This window comes from Pelobates fuscus, chromosome 10 (genome assembly GCF_036172605.1).
Source record: "Pelobates fuscus isolate aPelFus1 chromosome 10, aPelFus1.pri, whole genome shotgun sequence".
Taxonomy (NCBI): domain Eukaryota; kingdom Metazoa; phylum Chordata; class Amphibia; order Anura; family Pelobatidae; genus Pelobates; species Pelobates fuscus.
Genome location: NC_086326.1, coordinates 26,132,038 through 26,150,621, shown reverse-complemented (window position 1 = coordinate 26,150,621; position 18,584 = coordinate 26,132,038). Strand labels below are relative to the sequence as shown.

Genomic DNA, 18,584 nt, shown 5'->3' with positions numbered 1-18,584 from the left:
CTGAATTTCCTAGTTTATTGAATACACCATGTAAGACTTATTGGGGAGTATCCCTGGTCAGTTCAAAAGATCCTTTATGATTGTACAGAGAGAACTATCATAAATGTCAGCCAAAGAAATGGCTCTTACGGTAAGAGAAGTAATTAATTTATTTCTTGGAAAAGTTGCACAACATGTGATGGTTTAAATACCAAACATTCTCCAATTCTAATTTTCCATTTTGCCAATTCTGCCCTAAATTTGAAATGTGGTTGTTAAGTCACTACAATTCACCTTTATTCAAATTAATTCACATTAGTAAATCCCAATGCTTATATCCCAATGCAAAATGTACGCTAAAATAGCCAAGATGTAAAAATAGCTGAGTCAGGTAATTTTTTCCAATGCTTAGAATTGTGCCATTTTTGTGTTTATCGAATAGATGTGCTGACGGGTTACTGTATTTACAGGAATTAGGGATGAAAGATGCTTGTTTGCCATTAATATTGTAAATTATTTTATAGGAACCTGATGACGTGGAATATGATATATGTGATGATCACAGTGAGTAGATTTTTTGCAGGCTGTGTGTTCTAACTGATAGTGTTCTAACTGATAGAGGTTCTATATTGGCGCTATTTCAATGCAAATTTAATAAAATGTTCCACAGTGCCTTGAAATGATAGAAAAAGAGGCGAAGAAGGCCCTGCTAAAACGAGCTTGCAATCTACATATATAACATTTCAAAATAATGCTCACTCATTCTTGCTAAGGAACATAAATTGGGCATTTTCTCCACCCACTTAATGAAAGGCTAATATTAAAATTATGGACAAGTCTCAAAATAATAAGTGACAAATGGCATTGGCCTTAGAGGATGGACTCAATATGTCACATACCATGTTATCCTTTTTATTGTGCCTCTAAGCAATGGCATTATCATCAACTGTTATATTATTGTATTACATTTTTGTTTTAAAAGGTTACCCACACCAGACTGTAAGACATTGTGTATTCCATATATTTTCTTTTTCTGTAAATAAAAATAGTAAGTGGAGGAAGAGGAGTTAAACAAACAATGTTTTTGTTTCTTCTTCTCTTCCTGTGTGCCCTGGCTGTGCCAGTACTTAAAGGGTTATTCCAAGCACCATGATCACTTTAGTGATTTGATGAAGTCCTAGTGCCTAGAATCTATATGTGCAGCATTTCGTAACCTCTCTGCTGCCGGAGATCTAACTTCACCTCTGGCAGCGTCATACGGGTGTCATCTGCCAGCCCAGAAGTAGAGCGCCAATGTCCGTTCTGTGCAAATTACGATGCTATCAGCCACTGAATGTTACCGCTGTGCAGAAGCCAAAAGAGCCACCGGGGAGCATCGAAGCACAGCGGGGACCCAGGCAAGGACCATTAGCTGGAGCCGGGTCAGGCTATAGTGGGTATGCTGCTTGGATTAACCCTTTAACTGGTTTGTGATGTAAATTGCTAAATCTTTAATAAACATTTGAAACAAAACATAGCATCAACTGAAAAACTGTTTTATTCAATGGTACAATATCCAGAGAAGTGATATTTCCACTTTAAATATCTTGTGCGCCTGCTGCTTTGATCTTTTCTTCCTTGATAGATTTATATATATATATATATATATATATATATATATATATATATATATATATATATATATATATATATATAAAATTGAAAATAAATTATTACCTGTACTGATTAATAATGATTAACAATAAGTCATAACTGGTATAATGCAAACTATAAACTATAGTAACGTCAAACACTTCTAAATTTTCAAATGTATCATTTCTTTCAGCATTTGTGACTCCTAGTAAAGGTCCATCTCCGTTGCCACGAATCAAGTGAGCCTTTAAAATCTAGTAATTGTGTAAATGGCCAGTAAAACATAAAGAACATACATTAATTCGGCGTTATTTTATTTTTCAGCAAGCCTAAACCACCTTCTTTAAAAACGGTAAGCTTATATCCTGATTTCAATGTTTCACTTGGCAAATATTGTATTTATGGCATACTCCAAATCTTCCCGTACAATCTTAACATCACATCATTGATCCATTAAGTGTCCATGAGAAGAGAGCAGTATTTCCGTGTAACACCTGAAAGATTTATATTAAAAATTAAAAACTAAATATATGAGTGTTCGCAGAATCCCTGTCTGCTCTGGACAACAAATATTTTGGCCATCCATCGCTACGCTGCAATTCTCCCCAACTGCCTACCTTTTGCCCTAGAACAGAGGTTCCCAGCCCAGTCCTCAAGTACCCCCTAACAGGCCAGGATTTAGGGATTACCCAGTTGTGTCTAAGATGTTTTTATAAATAAAGAAAAAAATACTTTAGACTCAACAGGGTAATCCCTCAATCATGGGCTGCTGGGGGGTACTTGAGGACTGGGTTGGGAACCACTGCCCTAGACGGTGGAATCTTGGTCCCTGGAGGATGCTCTTCGAGGTGTATAAATATAGACCACACTTCACTCTCTGACTGCTAAAGGTTTGCCTGAAGCACCCCTGAGTGACAGAGTGCGCACAGTGATGGCAGTAACAGGACTTTAGGCAGCAGTAAGACAGAGACCTCGCGTGGCATTTTCTGGACTATCACGGAGCTTGTACATACACCTTCTTGATCATGACCCTGTAATGCCATTCACAAAGGATATCAATAATCACAGAACTTATAAAAGCAAAGGGTCCACGACAGGGACGCCTCTACCTGCCTGTTAGTAGGCCTCTACTCCTTTCTCCTAAAAGTATACCAATACATTCCACCTCTATATAATATTATATGCCTTACGCATCTCATTAACGTGTTATACACTGATCAGTCACAGCATTAAAACCACTGACCGGTGAAGTGAATACCATTGATAATGTTGTTACAATGGCATCTGCCAAGGGGTGTGGTATATTAGGCAGCAAGTGAACAGTCCGTTCTGGAACTTCATCTGTTGGAAGAAGGAACAATAGGCAAGTGAAAAGATCTGAGTGACTCTGACAGGGGCCAAATAGTGATGGCTAGGAGACCGGGTCAGAGCATCCTCCAAAACGGCAAGTCTTGTAGGGTGTTCCAGGTATGCAGTGGTTACTACCTAGCAAAACTGGGGCAAGGAAGGACAACCAGGACAAATGTGAAATTACAAATCCGAATATATTTTCCTACATGATGCCGATTGCGGGCATCTCAAACACGTTTTAACTTTTTATGGGCACCGTTATGGCCAATCCATAAGTGAAGGGCATGTCTGAATAATGTGAAGGGTTACTACTGTAGAGAAAAAAAATTTGAAACCTAATAATCCGTAGGTGTGACGAATGTCGCTGTATGTGTAGCGTAGTGTTTTGCTTGTGCAATTTGATCTGTTTTGCTGTATTTTAACAGCACACTAAGTGCACATATTACAGCACTGAACAGTTGCAGTGCTCCAATTCTTGTTAAATATAGGTTTCCATGGCAGATTGTTACTAAGCAATGCTCTGAAAATAACTACATTCCATTTCAGGTTATTTTATAACTGTAGTCCTTACTCTGGTGTCTGATGGCGGATGATGTAAACATTCTATTCCCTGAATCCGGAGCATATAAATATAGTTAGAATACTTACATTTCTTTTCTTATTTTATTTGCTTTTTATTTGCATCAAATCTGTAATATAATAATAAAAAAAATTTGTTGATTAATGGCCCGGCATTTAGATATTGAAGAAAAATAGTATTTAAAACATATATCTTGTTAGTCGTATTCTTCATGTTAAATTAATGTTTATATTTCCTGTTCTTTTTCTGAAGCAAAAACCAAGTTTACCCACAAGAGACGTGAACAGCAATATTGGTAAGCAGGTTTCTGTTGTTGTTTTATTCTCTTTAACCCCTTAAGGACTGAGCCAAATGTACACGTTGTGAACAAAACAAAACATAAACAAAACCTGGCATTTGCGCTATATGTCTGTCCAACCGTAATTCACCTCTTTCATATTAAATGCACCCCCCCTTATTATATATCATTTTATTCAGGGGAAACAGGGCTTTCATTTAATATCAAATATTTAGCTATGAAACATAATTTAATATGAAAAAAATGGGAGAAAATAAGAAATGTTTTTTTTTTTTAGTTCTACATGACATTTTAACTGTCAATGTCATAATACTGTTTGCTTTTACTGCAATAAAATACACATATTTGTATTCAGCAAAGTCTCACGTGTAAAACACTACCCCCTATTTACAGGTTTTATGGTGTTTTGGGAAGTTACAGGGTCAAATATAGCATGTTACATTTGAAATTGAAATTCGCCAGATTGGTTACGTTGCCTTTGAGACTGTATAGTAGCCCAGGAATTACATTTACACCCATAATGGCATACCATTTGCAATAGTAGACAACCCAAGGTATTGCAAATGGGGTATGTCCAGTCTTTTTTAGTAGCCATTTGGTCACAAACACTGGCCAAAGTTAGTATTTCTTTGTATGAGAAAAATGCAAATAACGCCAATTTTGGCCAGTGTTTGTGACTAAGTGGCTACTAAAAAAGACTGGACATACCCCATTTGCAATACCTTGGGTTGTCTACTATTGCAAATGGTATGCCATCATAGGGGTAATTTTCATTCTTGGGCTACCATAGGGTCTCAAAGGCAATGTAACCAATCTGGCGAATTTTAATGTGAAAAAAATGAAACACAAGCCTTATATTTGACGCTGTAACTTTTGAAAACACCATGAAACCTGTACATGAGGGGTACTGTTGTACTCGGGAGACTTTGCTGAACACAAATATTTTGTTTCAAAACAGTAAAAAGTATCACAGCAATAATATCGTCCGTGTAAGTGCTGTTTGTGCGTGAAAAATGCACAAAAAAAAAGTAACTTTTACTGGCGATATCATCGTTGTAATACATTTTACTGTTTTGAAACACTAATATTTGTGTTCAGCGAAGTCTCCTGAGTAAAACAGAACCCCCCCCCCCCCCCATGTACAGGTTTTATGGTGTCTTGGAAAGTTATAGGGTTAAATATAGTGCTAGCAAATTAAATTCTCTATACTTTCGGCATCGGTTGTCAGCCAGGTCCCGCTAATTGTAATTAATTAAGATACCTAATTATGTAAAAATATTACATTAATATATATTTAGAATTAATATATGTGTGTGTATATATATATATATATATATATATATATATACGTATGTGTATATATATGTATGTATATATATAATTTTTTATATATATTTTTATTTATATATAGGTATATATATATATATATATATATATATATATATAGTGTTATATACGTATATTGTAATGTAATGTACAAGAAGTGGAGCGATATAAAGTGAATAAGCCCCTATCACCAAACAAAATGTAATTTGTACTTAGACTTTGCTGGATAGGACTCAAATTTCAGATACAACATGCAAAAAAGAGAGATCAACAAGATCTGCATGGACTGTACAGATCTGCATGGACTGGTATAAATTCATATACGTGTGTATGATATAAAAATAACAATTTATTGCATACAATTCATAAAAAGCAACTAAAATATAGCTAAATAGCAGTAAAAACAAATTCCTGCTTACTGGAAACGGTGGTGAGCATAACGGTATATGTTCCCGTTTGCTCACATCAAGACTGTCCCACACTGGGTGATGTCTCCTGAATCGCAAGGGTTGAATGGAGCTCCTGTTGTCGAAGTCGGGTCGGCAGGTAAGTATGAACTCGTTCCCTCTTCCGTGTTCCCGGCTCGTGTTTAGGCTCCGCCTCCTCTTTTGCATGATTACGTATCTGTCTACGCGTTTCGACGTTCTCGGACGGCTTTGTCAGGACGTGATGCGCTGGAGTCAGTCTTCACTGATGCGCATTTTTATACGGTCAATCTAATGCCTAATTGGCTTAATTCCTTTTCAGTCCACATTTGCATATGTATGGTGTCCCATATAGATCAATTGGATTAGCAAGCACATCCTATTGTGAACGGAAGGCTGCTTTTCCCTCATCTCTTATGGGATCTTCACTTCTTATGTACTTATGTCTTAAAGAACATTTATGTTTCTTATATTACACAAATACATTGATTTACATGTTTAAAACAAAATATTTATACACAGTCAATAAAAATATGATTATATTTACAATTCAACACACTTTATATAAATTTCTTTTTTACTGCAGCATGTTTTCCTTTTGTTACATATCTTATAGAGAGAGAGAAAACGAGAATACATATGTTAATGCAATTGAATTTATCTTTTTTGACAAATAGTTTTCTTTCTTATTCTTATATAATCTCCTATGCGGAGAAAGAGAAGCAAAAAAATATTTAACTTTCAACATGATCATTAATATTTCACCATTGTGTTTCCTTTTACCATATTGTGATCTGGTTAACATATCGTGATTTAACCTCATTATATACATACATTCTTAAAGTAATATAGTAGGATCTTATCAGTATACATATAGATAGCTATTTCCTGTATTACATATAGAAGTTGGATATATGTCAATCTATAGTTCTCAGGAGTCTAGAAAATGGCAGATCTCGAAATCGTTATTTAGTCCGTTGGGAATTAGGGTATTAAGTTCAAATATCCACCTCATCTCCATTCGGCCCAAATTTTGAATAGGATTGCCTCCTGTCCAATTTTTATTTATCTGTTGGATTCCTATAAATTCCAAAAGGGAAGGATCAGAATTGTGGAACTCTTCAAAGTGTAGAGAGACTTGATGTTGTTGGAATTTTCTCCTAATGTTATATGCATGTTCACAGATTCTAGTTCTCAATTGCCTAGTGGTTCTGCCTATGTATCTTAGGCCACAGGGACATTTTAGCATGTATATTACATTTTGAGTTTGACAGGTTATGAGTTCTTTTATCTTATGTGTCTTGCTATCTACTGTGAATTCCTTAATACCCTGTTTGTCACTTTTTGTGTTGCGACAGGCATTGCAGTTGCCACATCTAAAAAAACCTTTTAATTGATTCAAAAAATTGGGTTTAACTGTATTTTTATCTTGGATGTTATCTGTCAAGATTCTTTTTATGTTCTTTACTCCTCTATGGACAATTCTAGGATTGGAGGGTAAGAATTTTGCCAGAGTTGGATCTTTAAGTAACCAGTGCCAATGTTCAGAAATGATCTTTCTGACTTGATTGTTCTGGTATCCCGAGAATTGGCAGATGAATAGGAACACACACTTCTTTCTTAAATTCTTATATACGTATATATTTATGTATATTGATATATATATATTTCGTTCTACGTGTATTTTGATATAAATATATATATATTAATATCACAATACAGTTAGAACGAAATAACACACATCTATATATTTTGTAATTGTTTTTTTTTTCATTTTTTTATATTATATATAAATATATATATATATATATTTTTTTAATCTGTATCAGTCTACATGTAATTTGATATTAATATATATATATATATATATATATATTAATAGTAAAATACACCTAGACAGTGTATGTGTGTGTATGTATATGTGTATATATATATACTTAGATCATATATATATATAATATATATATATATATATATATATATTTATTTATTTTTTTACACTTATTTAATTTATTTTATTTCCAGCCAGCAGGGGGACTACCTGTCATTACAGGCAGTCCCCCTGCTGGCAATGCACCAGGCAGCTAACCCGGCCATGTGATTGTGAGGTCTTCACAAGGACCTCACTCTCACATGGCCGGGGGGGGCTGCAGGATGTTGGATGTGCCGCAGGGGGCTCCCTGGGAGTCCCCCCAACCGTAATCGCCGGCGTAGGATCGCCGGCGACCGGGTAAGTTAAAAAAAAAAAAAAAACAGAGAGCATACTATTACGCCCTGCGGCGTTTAGAGCCGCTTAGAATAGGGCGTAATAGTACGCCCTCCGGTTTTAAGGGGTTAATAGGTCACACTCAAAATACATGTTACTGTAGATGATTTTGTGGTAAAACCTCCAAGGCAGCAGATTTTTCAAGCCTTTCTAAATGTGGGAAACGCAAACCATCTGTAACTGAATTTATACTATGATGGTCTGTTAAGGTTTAGAAAGCTTTTAAAGGGACGCTGTAGACATCGGACGTGCTTCATCTCATTGATGTGGTCATAGTGTCTGGAGTTCCCTGACGCCTCCCTACTGTTCAGTGTTAGACTGTTTTAATTATAAGCAAGAGTCCCCAGCAGGCCTTTTGTCGAGCCTTTCTAATTCTGCAAAATTCAAGTCTTGGGTTGACGTTAGGCTTGAGCTTAGAGTTATGGCTGATACAAAACTGAATCAATGCATCTCTATGGGGAGCATTCAGCACCTCCACGCAGAGGATGGAGACACTGAACGTCAGTGCTGCACTAACAAAGGAAGCACCTCTAGTGGTCTATTGAGTGACTGCCACTGGAGGTGTCCCTAGGCAGCAATGTAAATACTGCCTTTTCTCTGGAAAAGCAGTTTTTACATTAAAAAACCTGCAGGGACTGACTATACTTACCAGAACAGCTACTAAGCTGTAGTTGCTCTGGTGACTATAGTGTCTGTTTTTAAGGGTTTTTAAGGGTTTAGTAGGGTGTTCACTGATATTAGTGGGACTTGGCATCCTGGGTATAAACCTATTTCAGTTGCTGCCACTGATCCAGCTGGGAAACAAGATGAATTAAGATAGCGGCAGCTCCCACTCGGAAGTGTAACTCCCTCTAATCCAAATAGATTGGGACGTGTCCGATTCTGTCTGAGATTAGGACCTCGGAACAGTATTGAGGTAAACATACATTCTTCCCCTTCCTTATAGGGGAATGACTGCACAGGTAACATAATATTTTATGCAAGATGGGGATAGCTCAGATTATTTGCCCATTGAAATAATGGGAATAGTGCATGATGTATATTGAATACCTGTCTTCCCCTCCTTGCTGTGTTTCAGCAGCATAATATACACTTAGCCACCTTTGCAGTTCCTCTGCATAAAGTTGGGAGAATGTCCATAATTTAAAAAATAAGTTCCTCCGCCAAGTACGGGCAAGTGTGGGAATGGAGGACAAGGTGGGGGGTGGGGGGAGAAATTGTAATACTACAATGTGTGCTTTTTTGATTATGCATGTGGAATTTAATACTAAAAAATATTTTTTCGATCTTCTTGTAGATAAACTCACAGGTTCAAATCGTACATGGCCACACAGCAGTGGTTCAGAGCTTCCACCATTACCACATCCAGTTATGAAGTAAAGCTTTTTCTTTAATTTTTTTTTTTTAATCTTGTACATTTTATCTTGACTTTATTCAAGCCACCATAATGAGCTAGCAACAACCTTAAAATGTTACATGTTTGACCGGTTGGACAGCTCTTAGGAAGGAATTTACCTAGCAAATCAAAATAAAAAAAATAAAAAAAACCATTTAAATGTGAAATTTTAACATTCAATTCTGGTATCAACTTCTAGGACATTTATTTTATGCATGGACATAAAATAAATGTATGTGGCTTTTATCAATTTACAGAGTTCACTGCTATGTACTATAATATATATTCTAGATATAATTTTTTTTTCAAGTGATATTTAAAAGTTATATTATTTTCTAGCAGGTTTCCATTTCCAGTCCCAGGTCCCAAGCCTCCTGTCGTACAACGTAAGTTTAAAGGATCCACTTGATGTCATCTGCAGAATAAATACAGTATGCGTGAAATAGGCCATAAACTAAAAGTGAAATGTTTAAATATGTTGCACCTACTTGTTGGAATTTACTCACCAAGGCTCTAGTTTTAGCAAATTTGAGAGAAGTCCAAAAACCTTATAAGTCTGTAGACCAGGGGTGGCCCACAGGTACCCCTCCACTTGTTGTAGAACTGCACCTCCCATGATGCATTGCCAGTCCAGAGCCAGCTTTACATTATAGATGAACTACTAGACTGGCAAAGGATCATGGTTGATGTTTTTCACAAATGACAAAAAGATGCCCCATGTTGGTCACCTTCCTGTACACAATAGGAAGCTGTATGAACTGTATGTTAAAAGTTGCCAGATTCAAAGTCATTGCCCTCTAACTAAAAACATTATCCAGAATCTCTTTGAAGATTTGTCTACCATGACCCTTCTCTCTTTATCTCCTACAAATATGCACCGCGGACCAACTTTTCGTCTCAAATGGCACTCTCAGTATGTTTGATATAATGTTGCAATGTTTTCTTTTTTTGAGATTTTCTGATCGATTCTCTATTAATTAAATACCCCTGTAAGTATCCAGCTATATTTTTTTTCCATTGCAAAAGTGTCGGTAGTGTGAATAAAAAGATGGCTTCTCAGAAAATGGCATTTTTACCAACTATTATTTCCTAAATAGAAAAGTTATTTCTGAACTATGGTTAAGTATGCCAACTATGATAAAACCCTAATTACAGTATGTCCGTTTAATACAGACATTGATAATATATTGCATATTTCCCATAAAATGCTTACATTTTATATATGATATATGGGTTATACTGACATATAAAGTGCTGAAACCTGGTTTCAAATGTTACTTTATTTATTAGCGTAAATTTCTAATTCGACAAATACCAGCTGCAGGTCCTGTCATGCCGTCTGTGCTTTGAAGAACAATATACAATATAACTTCAGTTTGAATAGTCATAAATTTCCCCTGACACAGTGCCGAGTGAAAACGTATATACTGGTTTCGCTCATTTGGTTTGTGTTTTGTTTCTTTTTATTATGATTGAAGGATCTCTTGAATTACCAAATCGCTACCCAGCCATGCCAAGTAGGAATAACCTTCCAAGTGCATCTGAACAGGTAATAAAATTAATCACATTTCCAATTATCAGAAATTACAGTTATATATAATATCTAAGGAGTGGATTATACCATATTTTCCATATATTTTTTTTCAGTCAATTTCTTGCTGTGGATTGCTGATCATTTATTTATTTATCTTTACAATGTTATACTATTATTAATACTATAATACTATGTATTAAACATCATAGTAACATCCAGCCGGTATGTTTAGTTACATATGCTTATCTGATATCAGTTGTCACCCCTGGAATGTTTCACGTTGGAACCACGTTCGTCTTGACTTTTTGTTATACAAGGTAAATGGACCTATGGACCATGAAAAAAAGAAAAAAAAACAATCATCGTAAGGGGCGTTTTTTCCCTAATCACCTCCCATATCCTGCTATCAGATACTGTGGGGAAGATCAGAGTGCTGATAATTAGCAGAGTATATAGAAGTAGTGCAAGATAAGATTGTTAATCTCTGTTTTAAAATCATTTCTGATCATAGACACACTAATCTACTGGGTGTGCTGTTAAATGCATTGTTGGTGTATAGTATAGCTATTAAAACCCTAAACACAGAACATGTTTTTAGAAATACCTGGTTAAAATGTGTGGTAAGACCAGAGCATGTCATTATTTAATTTATAAGTCAGCCAGTCTAATCCCTGTCTTAAAGGGACACTATAGGCACCCAGACCACTTTATCTCATTGAAATGGTCTGGGTGCAGTGCCCGTTAGTTTAACCCGGCAATTGTAATTATTGCAGTTTGTGATAAACTAGACAGCCACTAGAGGTGCTTCTGGGTCGTTGGGTGACTTTTGGTCGCCTACCTAATGCTGGACGTCCTCGCACTATGCATGAGGACATCAAGCGTTCGCTAAAACCCCATAGGAAAGCATTGGATTGTCCTACTGCAATTTCGCCCCGCATGAGCGTTCGGTTTCCAACGTCGGGGAAGGAGGAGCAGAGGCAGAACCTACCCAGCACCGAGGGACATCGGCGCTGGATTCAGGTAAGTGTCAAAAGGGTTTCTGAAAGCGGGGGAAAAGGGGGTGAGCAAGGGACTATAGTGGTAGGAATATAATTTTGTATTCGTACCCTACAGTTTCCATTTAAAGTCGCTCTGTCACTTCTCACAATTTCATAATGATACAATCTTTATGAAATAATAATGCTGACTGCTTTGGAATTTCAGCGCAATAAGATAGAATAAGACAAAGTAATGAATAAACTTCAGCAACCAAATTTAAAATTAACTAGTCTTCTAGCATTACTTTCCAGCTTATGTAACAGCCGTGAAAATTTATATTTTATAGTCTTCCTGGTAAATAATTTTAGAAAAAATTCAATACCAAACATTTTTAAATATTAACTGTTTAAAACAGATGATTATTTTTTATTTATTTGTAATTTTCTTATTTCTATTTTTGGGTAATGCAATACATTTTTAAAGCAAAATATAAATAAAAAATCTAAAGAGATCTTCTTTAACCCCTTAAGGACACATGACATGTGTGACATGTCATGATTCCATTTTATTCCAGAAGTTTGGTCCTTAAGGGGTTAAGTTACCCACAAAAGTATCAGCAGGTCAGACATAAATCTGTTTAAATCATGCAGAAAAGACATTTCTCTGACATGGAAACTCCCATTCTGTTCATTAAGTTTTGCTGCGTGGCAACTGGAAAACACCTTAAAGTCTCCTGATTTGTAAAGTGAAATCGATATTATTTAACAGATATTAAAATATTTTTTCAGTTTGAATGAAACTGATATTATTGTTTAAATAGAAACCCTCTCTGTATATTTTGTTTTTGTGTTTTTTGTTTAAAAAAAAAAAAAAGCTATCAACTAACTCTAACGAGGCATCATTTAAGAGATTAAGATCTAATGCCCCCAATTTATGCCTCCCAAGTGTTACTTATGAGAACCAATTTTTCTACCCTTTTATGAGAGGAAGGCAGAGGTGGTAGTATTAGTACGCATTTATATGTATTCCTGGTTAAATACTGTCCTATTAATATTATTATTAGACATTATTTTCATGTGTATTTAAATACTATTTTGTTTCTTCGTATAAACAAAATCAGCCATGTTTTTAAACACGCACATTTTAACATTTATCTAACTCATTAAATAAAATAAAAAAAATCAGAACCAGAGTAATTTTGGATATATTAGAAATGGTTAATCTCAAAATATATAAAGAGGAAAAAAACAAGAGGATGGAAAACCACTAACCTACCCCTCCCGAAAATAGCACTAAATAAATAACCAACGATCAAAGAATGTGAATGGACTGGAGAGTTTCCCTTTCTCTTAATAGAGAATCTTGGGAGGGGTGTCTTCTGGGATATGAGCTTTAATTACTAATTACTTGATTAGTGTTGAATGCAAAATGGATTTCACAAAATCTTGACCAAAAACAGACAAGTTTGACAAGTTGTCAAATAGGCCAAAAAATGAAACTGTGGCTTTTGTTTTAGATAGTTTAAAATAATAAAATACATTTAAAGGATATCCAAAACAACCCCGAGTAAAATGGCAAAAAAATACCCAAATAAAAGCGCAAAACACAAAAATGTGTGCAAACCTGAAATCATTGTTATTGCAAATAATTTTGCAAAGGTAAATCAGACATACATTTATATGGAGATATGTATATTTATATATATATATATATATATATATATATATATATATACACATACAAATTAAACTTTTTAAAGTTTCCTTTTCTAAACTGAAAATTGAGCTGTTTGACTCTTTCTGGCAAATTGCATCTGTGTGTTTTATAGCTGTCCTTAGAAAAACGTCTTCCAATAGCCTTCCAGCAGAGGTGTTAGACACTAATACATGGCAACGTTTGGGGTGGACTCACACCCTCTCCGGAGCAGAAAAAACACACGAAGGAAAAAATAAACATACTCGATTACCCATTCGGCTTGCATCTACGTTCAAAAGCTATTTTCTGTGTTTCTGATGTTACTGGTAACCTTGGAAGGTTGGGGGATTATTTGGGATTCATTTTCCCGAGTATATTTCTTTCCTTCATTTTATTATGACTTTATTTTGATCATGTTTTGTATTAAGTTGACATCATTTCGCTTCAAATTAGATTACTTTGTTCCTGTGAACCGTTAAACCATTTGGAAGTGGCTTAAAAAGGAACGGTGTGAGGAGGGAATTCCAGGCATTAAAACCACTTCAATGAGATTAAATGAATATAGTGTCACTTTAAATTTAGGAATACTAACATGGAAACAACATGGTATAATTGATGAACATTGAACATAAAATGTGATGTACTTCTAAGCATTCTGAATCCTTTAGAATTGTGAAGAATACACAAAAATATTTTGGTGTTGCAAATGATTGTGGCTTTAGCTACCCCCAATTTGTCTACTGTGGTGTGTGAGCAAATTATAGCTCATAAGTAATCATGAGTTGGCAGCAAAGAATGCGGTATGACTTGTTTAGTGACAACTTAACAGCAGATGTTAGAGCAACACACCAGGGATTATAAGGGATCAATCTAATAATCAAACCTAGTGGACTGTAAATGTGAATAGTCACTAAAAAGTGAGATCTGGTAATTAAATTTAGTTTGGTATTTAACATATCATTGTATGTAACCTGCTTATTTAATATTACAACCTAGAATTCAACTATTGGGATATTTTACCACCACATTTATTTAATCACTACATAGTGATTGCATCATGTTGAACTGTGTGTGCAATCATAATTAATATACCATATAACTTTGAGATACCACATTGACCACAATGGTTATTATGGGCGAATCCAAAGGCAAAATCAAAGTCCAAATTAGCAATAGTTTCAAAGTGTATAAACACCGGGGTAAATCCAAGAAACACTGTCAGGGTATGTAAATCAAGGTTTAAAACAGGTATATAATACTGAAATATACAACACTAACTGGGAGCACAGACTCTGTGCTTTCGAAGTGAGCACTTGTTCCGGACACACCACATGCCGGCATCCCCGCACTGCTCCCAGCATGAGTCCGTATTGGGGCATTTGCTAGGGCAGCCAAGAATGCACCAATCTGGGTGCAGGATCGAGCCCGCCTCCTTGAGATGACCGATACCTCGCCAGACGCCCCACTCCTTCAAGGGAAGTATGCAAATGAAATCCGAATGAAACCAGAAAAGCCAAATTGAGAATGAAATCGTAAATCTGTGACCACAGCTGGTTGAAGAACATCTCCAAATCATCACGTTTTTTTTTCCCATAATTGTGTAATTTTGTTTTAATTTCACTACAATTTCTATATTTAGTGAATATTTAAGCAGGAAAGATTTAGATGTTTTTGTTTTTTTTCCCCAAGTATGTCATGGGGATAGAGATGCTTTTACCCATGTTAATGGTACCAATTTTATTATCCTGGTAAAAATAAAAGGATGAGTGGATTCTGGTGGAAATCTAACCTGCCAATCTGGATTGTTGCAGCTGGATATATATACATAAAGAAGTTGGGTAAATACTATTTAAATAGGAGAGTTCAATTGGGATTAAATAAAAATAACGGACTATGTTGAAAGGAATTTATAAAATTTGTTGTTTTGAATACTACCCTTCAATCTTCTACCATCTAACTTCAAGTCATCAAACACCATTATGGTGATTTAATAAAATGCCTACGCTGATCATAAACACATATATAGAGCGATACTGTATCAGAGCTCCCTAACCTATGACCTCTATAGAAATGTTTATATTAGTAATACCATAAGAGAATAGTGAGCACAATTGTAAATCTCTAAATTGTTTTTTTTTTTTTTTTTTGCAGGAAGCAGGTGTAGTTAATAAAGAATGGTATGCTTCGTCCTGCCCTCGAAAGACAGCTGAAGACGCATTACAATCGTCATCCAGGGTAATGTATTCATTGACAATTCTGGACATATATTTATTTTATCTATGATATCATTGTTAATGTTAAAAGGGATATCCTGGCTTCTATCTTCATTTCAACAAGTATACAATAAGATGGGTTTGTAAATGTCATCTTTGTACATATTGCTCATAAAAATATTCTCATTGCTAAAACAAAAAAGTAAACATTCTAACCATTAAACAGTTAAAAAATTTTTTTAAAAAGCACTAATATAGTCTGATAAAGAAAAAAACATATTTTGTATCCGTGGCAAGTAAAACGTAGCAGGCATAGTTTAATATATAGCCAAATACTGAAAGAGAGAAGTTCTTGGTAAAGGTGTCTTTTTAAATTAAAGCTTCAAGCACCATAACTACTACAACTGCTGTAGTGGTTATGGTGCTAGAAGTTCCCTGGCACCTGTTTCTGATAAGTAGTTAAACCATTTTAGTACTGTCTCTCAACTAACTTGAGTCCTGGTGGTGCACGTTGCTGTATGCAGTCTTCTCCTGAAGGCAAATCCAGATTAGGACCATGCAGAAATGTACTCATTGGCTGAGAGCATCAGATGAATGCCCTCAGCCAATAAGAGTGATCCTACATTATAAAGGCAGATGCAGCGCAGTTACCTGAGGGACTCAAGCAAGTTGGCAAACCTAAAAAATTTTTTACAACATCTAGGTTCACACATTTACTCATTTTCTGTATTATTTTTTTTTGTGTCTTATTAATACACGACGACTGTATAACTATTTTTTTTTTTTTAATTCTTTACTAGGATGGTTCTTTCTTAATACGAAAAAGCACTGGGCAAGATGCTAGGCAGCCATACACCTTAGTTGTCTTCTACAATAGAAAAGTATATAACATTCCCGTACGGTATATCGAATCGACACAACAGTATGCTCTCGGTCGAGAGAAGAGTGGAGAAGAGGTATGATATTCAGTACAAGAGTGAGAACACCCAGCACAACTTTATGCGCAAACCTATAGTGTGATGGCAGACACAAACCATTGTCTTGGTCTAGTGGTTGCACTATACTGTGGGGTACACTGGAATTCGGTGGGATGGTTCTTACTAACACTAGGGGATGTATTCACGTTCGTTACTGAGTACACCTGCTCTTAACGTTGATGTGGACTGCAATGTCATTCTCGACAAAAACAAAGATATACAACTTGCAGACTATTTATCCAGAAATGTATTTGTTTATTTTGTTCTTCCTTTGGCAGCAGGTTTTAAAAATTATTATTATTAACAAGGGTTGTGTAGGTCAAAGTCCATCAGGGACGGTAATTACGATAATCATTTACTTTTCAAAAAAGTATACTTAATGGACATTTCTTACTGTGTCTTCTGCTGCTTCAGAGAGTCCAGAATTTTACAGAAAGCAGAGCGAACCAAATTCACAGCTAATTGGCCAAAGCCCGACGATAACATAAACCAATGTCAGCTTCCTGTCTGTTAAATGCAGACTATTTGGAGCAATGGTACGATGAGTGTTTATACCATAAGATTTACGTAAATATTTTAACTTCTTGAAAGGGTTTTTCTGCCTAGGATGCGGCTGTTATGTTGTATTTTGGCACACTGATGCTTAAACATGCTTTTTTTGTTTTTTTTTCATCTTTTACAGAGGTTCAGCAGTGTTGCAGAAATGATCGAGAACCACCAGCGCACACCCCTAGTGCTAATTGACGGACAAAATAACACAAAAGATTCTACCAAGTTGAGATTTCCTGTTAAGATCCCTTGAGCTATTGTCAGAAACTTGCAAATGTTGTATTAGGAAATAATTATTTTAGTCGGCAAAAATAAATGCTATTGTTTAGGAAACTGGCAAAAAAAAAAATATATATATATATTTTGACTGAAAACACTTAAATTGTGTAAATACTTCATTGTTAAGAGCAGACAGCTCTGGGTGCACAAATATTATACTTGCAATTCCTGTATATATTTTTATAAACCTTTTCAAATGTGTTCTTTTAATAAAGTGTGGTTGTAGCAAGTCATTTTCTTTTGTAAAATTTTCCATTGTGATTCGGTTGCCAGGGTTGCAAGTCAATGTACAATCCTGGTTTTCTATTCACAATAACAATGGGAGTTATTTATAAACTAAAGTCCAGGAGCAAAGTTTGAAATGCGATGCAATCAGCAGGCAAAACCCATTGGTTTCCAGAGGGATTGTTCCACTTCTAGAACTTTTTCACCAGAAATGCAAACTTTTCAGATCCCTCATGTTCAGAAGGCTAGATTCATTATTCAGAATCCAAGGGCATGATTATGGGAAACTGTGCACAGTTTAACCAAAGACAAAAGACTCGTGTGTAATGGAAATGATCAACATTTCTTCTATATGAAGGGGTTTCGTATTCTGAGAAAAGAGACCGATAGCAGGAGGTTACAGCTGTATACACATTGCACCCCGACACCCAGCAAAGAGAGCATAGATTTAAACATCTGTGGACAGTCCATCAAGTATGACGACAAAAAGAAAAATTTAAATCTATAGTTTAGTATTCTTTTAGTTAGCGATGAGTCTTCGAAAGAACATTCACATCTTCATTCCCATTTCCTTTCATTTCGAATGCAGATGGTCTTTCAATAGCTTTTTCCAACTCTGTTAGCAAGTTTCTCTAAAATCTAACATTTATTGCAGACTTGATAGACAGAGGCATGGATTTTCTACTATGTTACACTATTTTTCTGTTTAGTTGATCGCTAAAACGATTATTGATCAGAGCACTTTCTTGGGCTTGGCTAGTTGAGAATACATTTTGTTTAGTTGGGGAACTTTTTGAAACTTGGCTAGTTTAGTTTATATTTTTGTTTAGTTGTAGGTGACCCTCATCGCATAGGGCCTAAATTACTTTACCTGGGGATTGT

General features: G+C 35.5%; 1 protein-coding gene across 3 annotated transcripts in view; it reads left to right on the top strand.

Moving 5' to 3' along the window:
* The window catches only part of BLNK (B cell linker), a 171,980-nt gene extending 154,274 nt beyond the window's left edge, over positions 1 to 17,706 (top strand). For all 3 annotated transcript variants that reach the window (XM_063435232.1, XM_063435234.1, XM_063435233.1), the window contains 10 exons: positions 504 to 543; positions 1,805 to 1,850; positions 1,936 to 1,963; positions 3,794 to 3,836; positions 9,154 to 9,232; positions 9,595 to 9,638; positions 10,731 to 10,801; positions 15,611 to 15,694; positions 16,473 to 16,628; positions 17,332 to 17,706. In XM_063435232.1, coding sequence (XP_063291302.1) covers positions 504 to 543; positions 1,805 to 1,850; positions 1,936 to 1,963; positions 3,794 to 3,836; positions 9,154 to 9,232; positions 9,595 to 9,638; positions 10,731 to 10,801; positions 15,611 to 15,694; positions 16,473 to 16,628; positions 17,332 to 17,451 — 711 coding nt within the window. In that variant the 3' untranslated portion in view covers positions 17,452 to 17,706. The remainder of the gene's footprint in view (positions 1 to 503; positions 544 to 1,804; positions 1,851 to 1,935; positions 1,964 to 3,793; positions 3,837 to 9,153; positions 9,233 to 9,594; positions 9,639 to 10,730; positions 10,802 to 15,610; positions 15,695 to 16,472; positions 16,629 to 17,331) is intronic.
* The last annotated feature ends 878 nt before the right edge of the window (positions 17,707 to 18,584 follow it).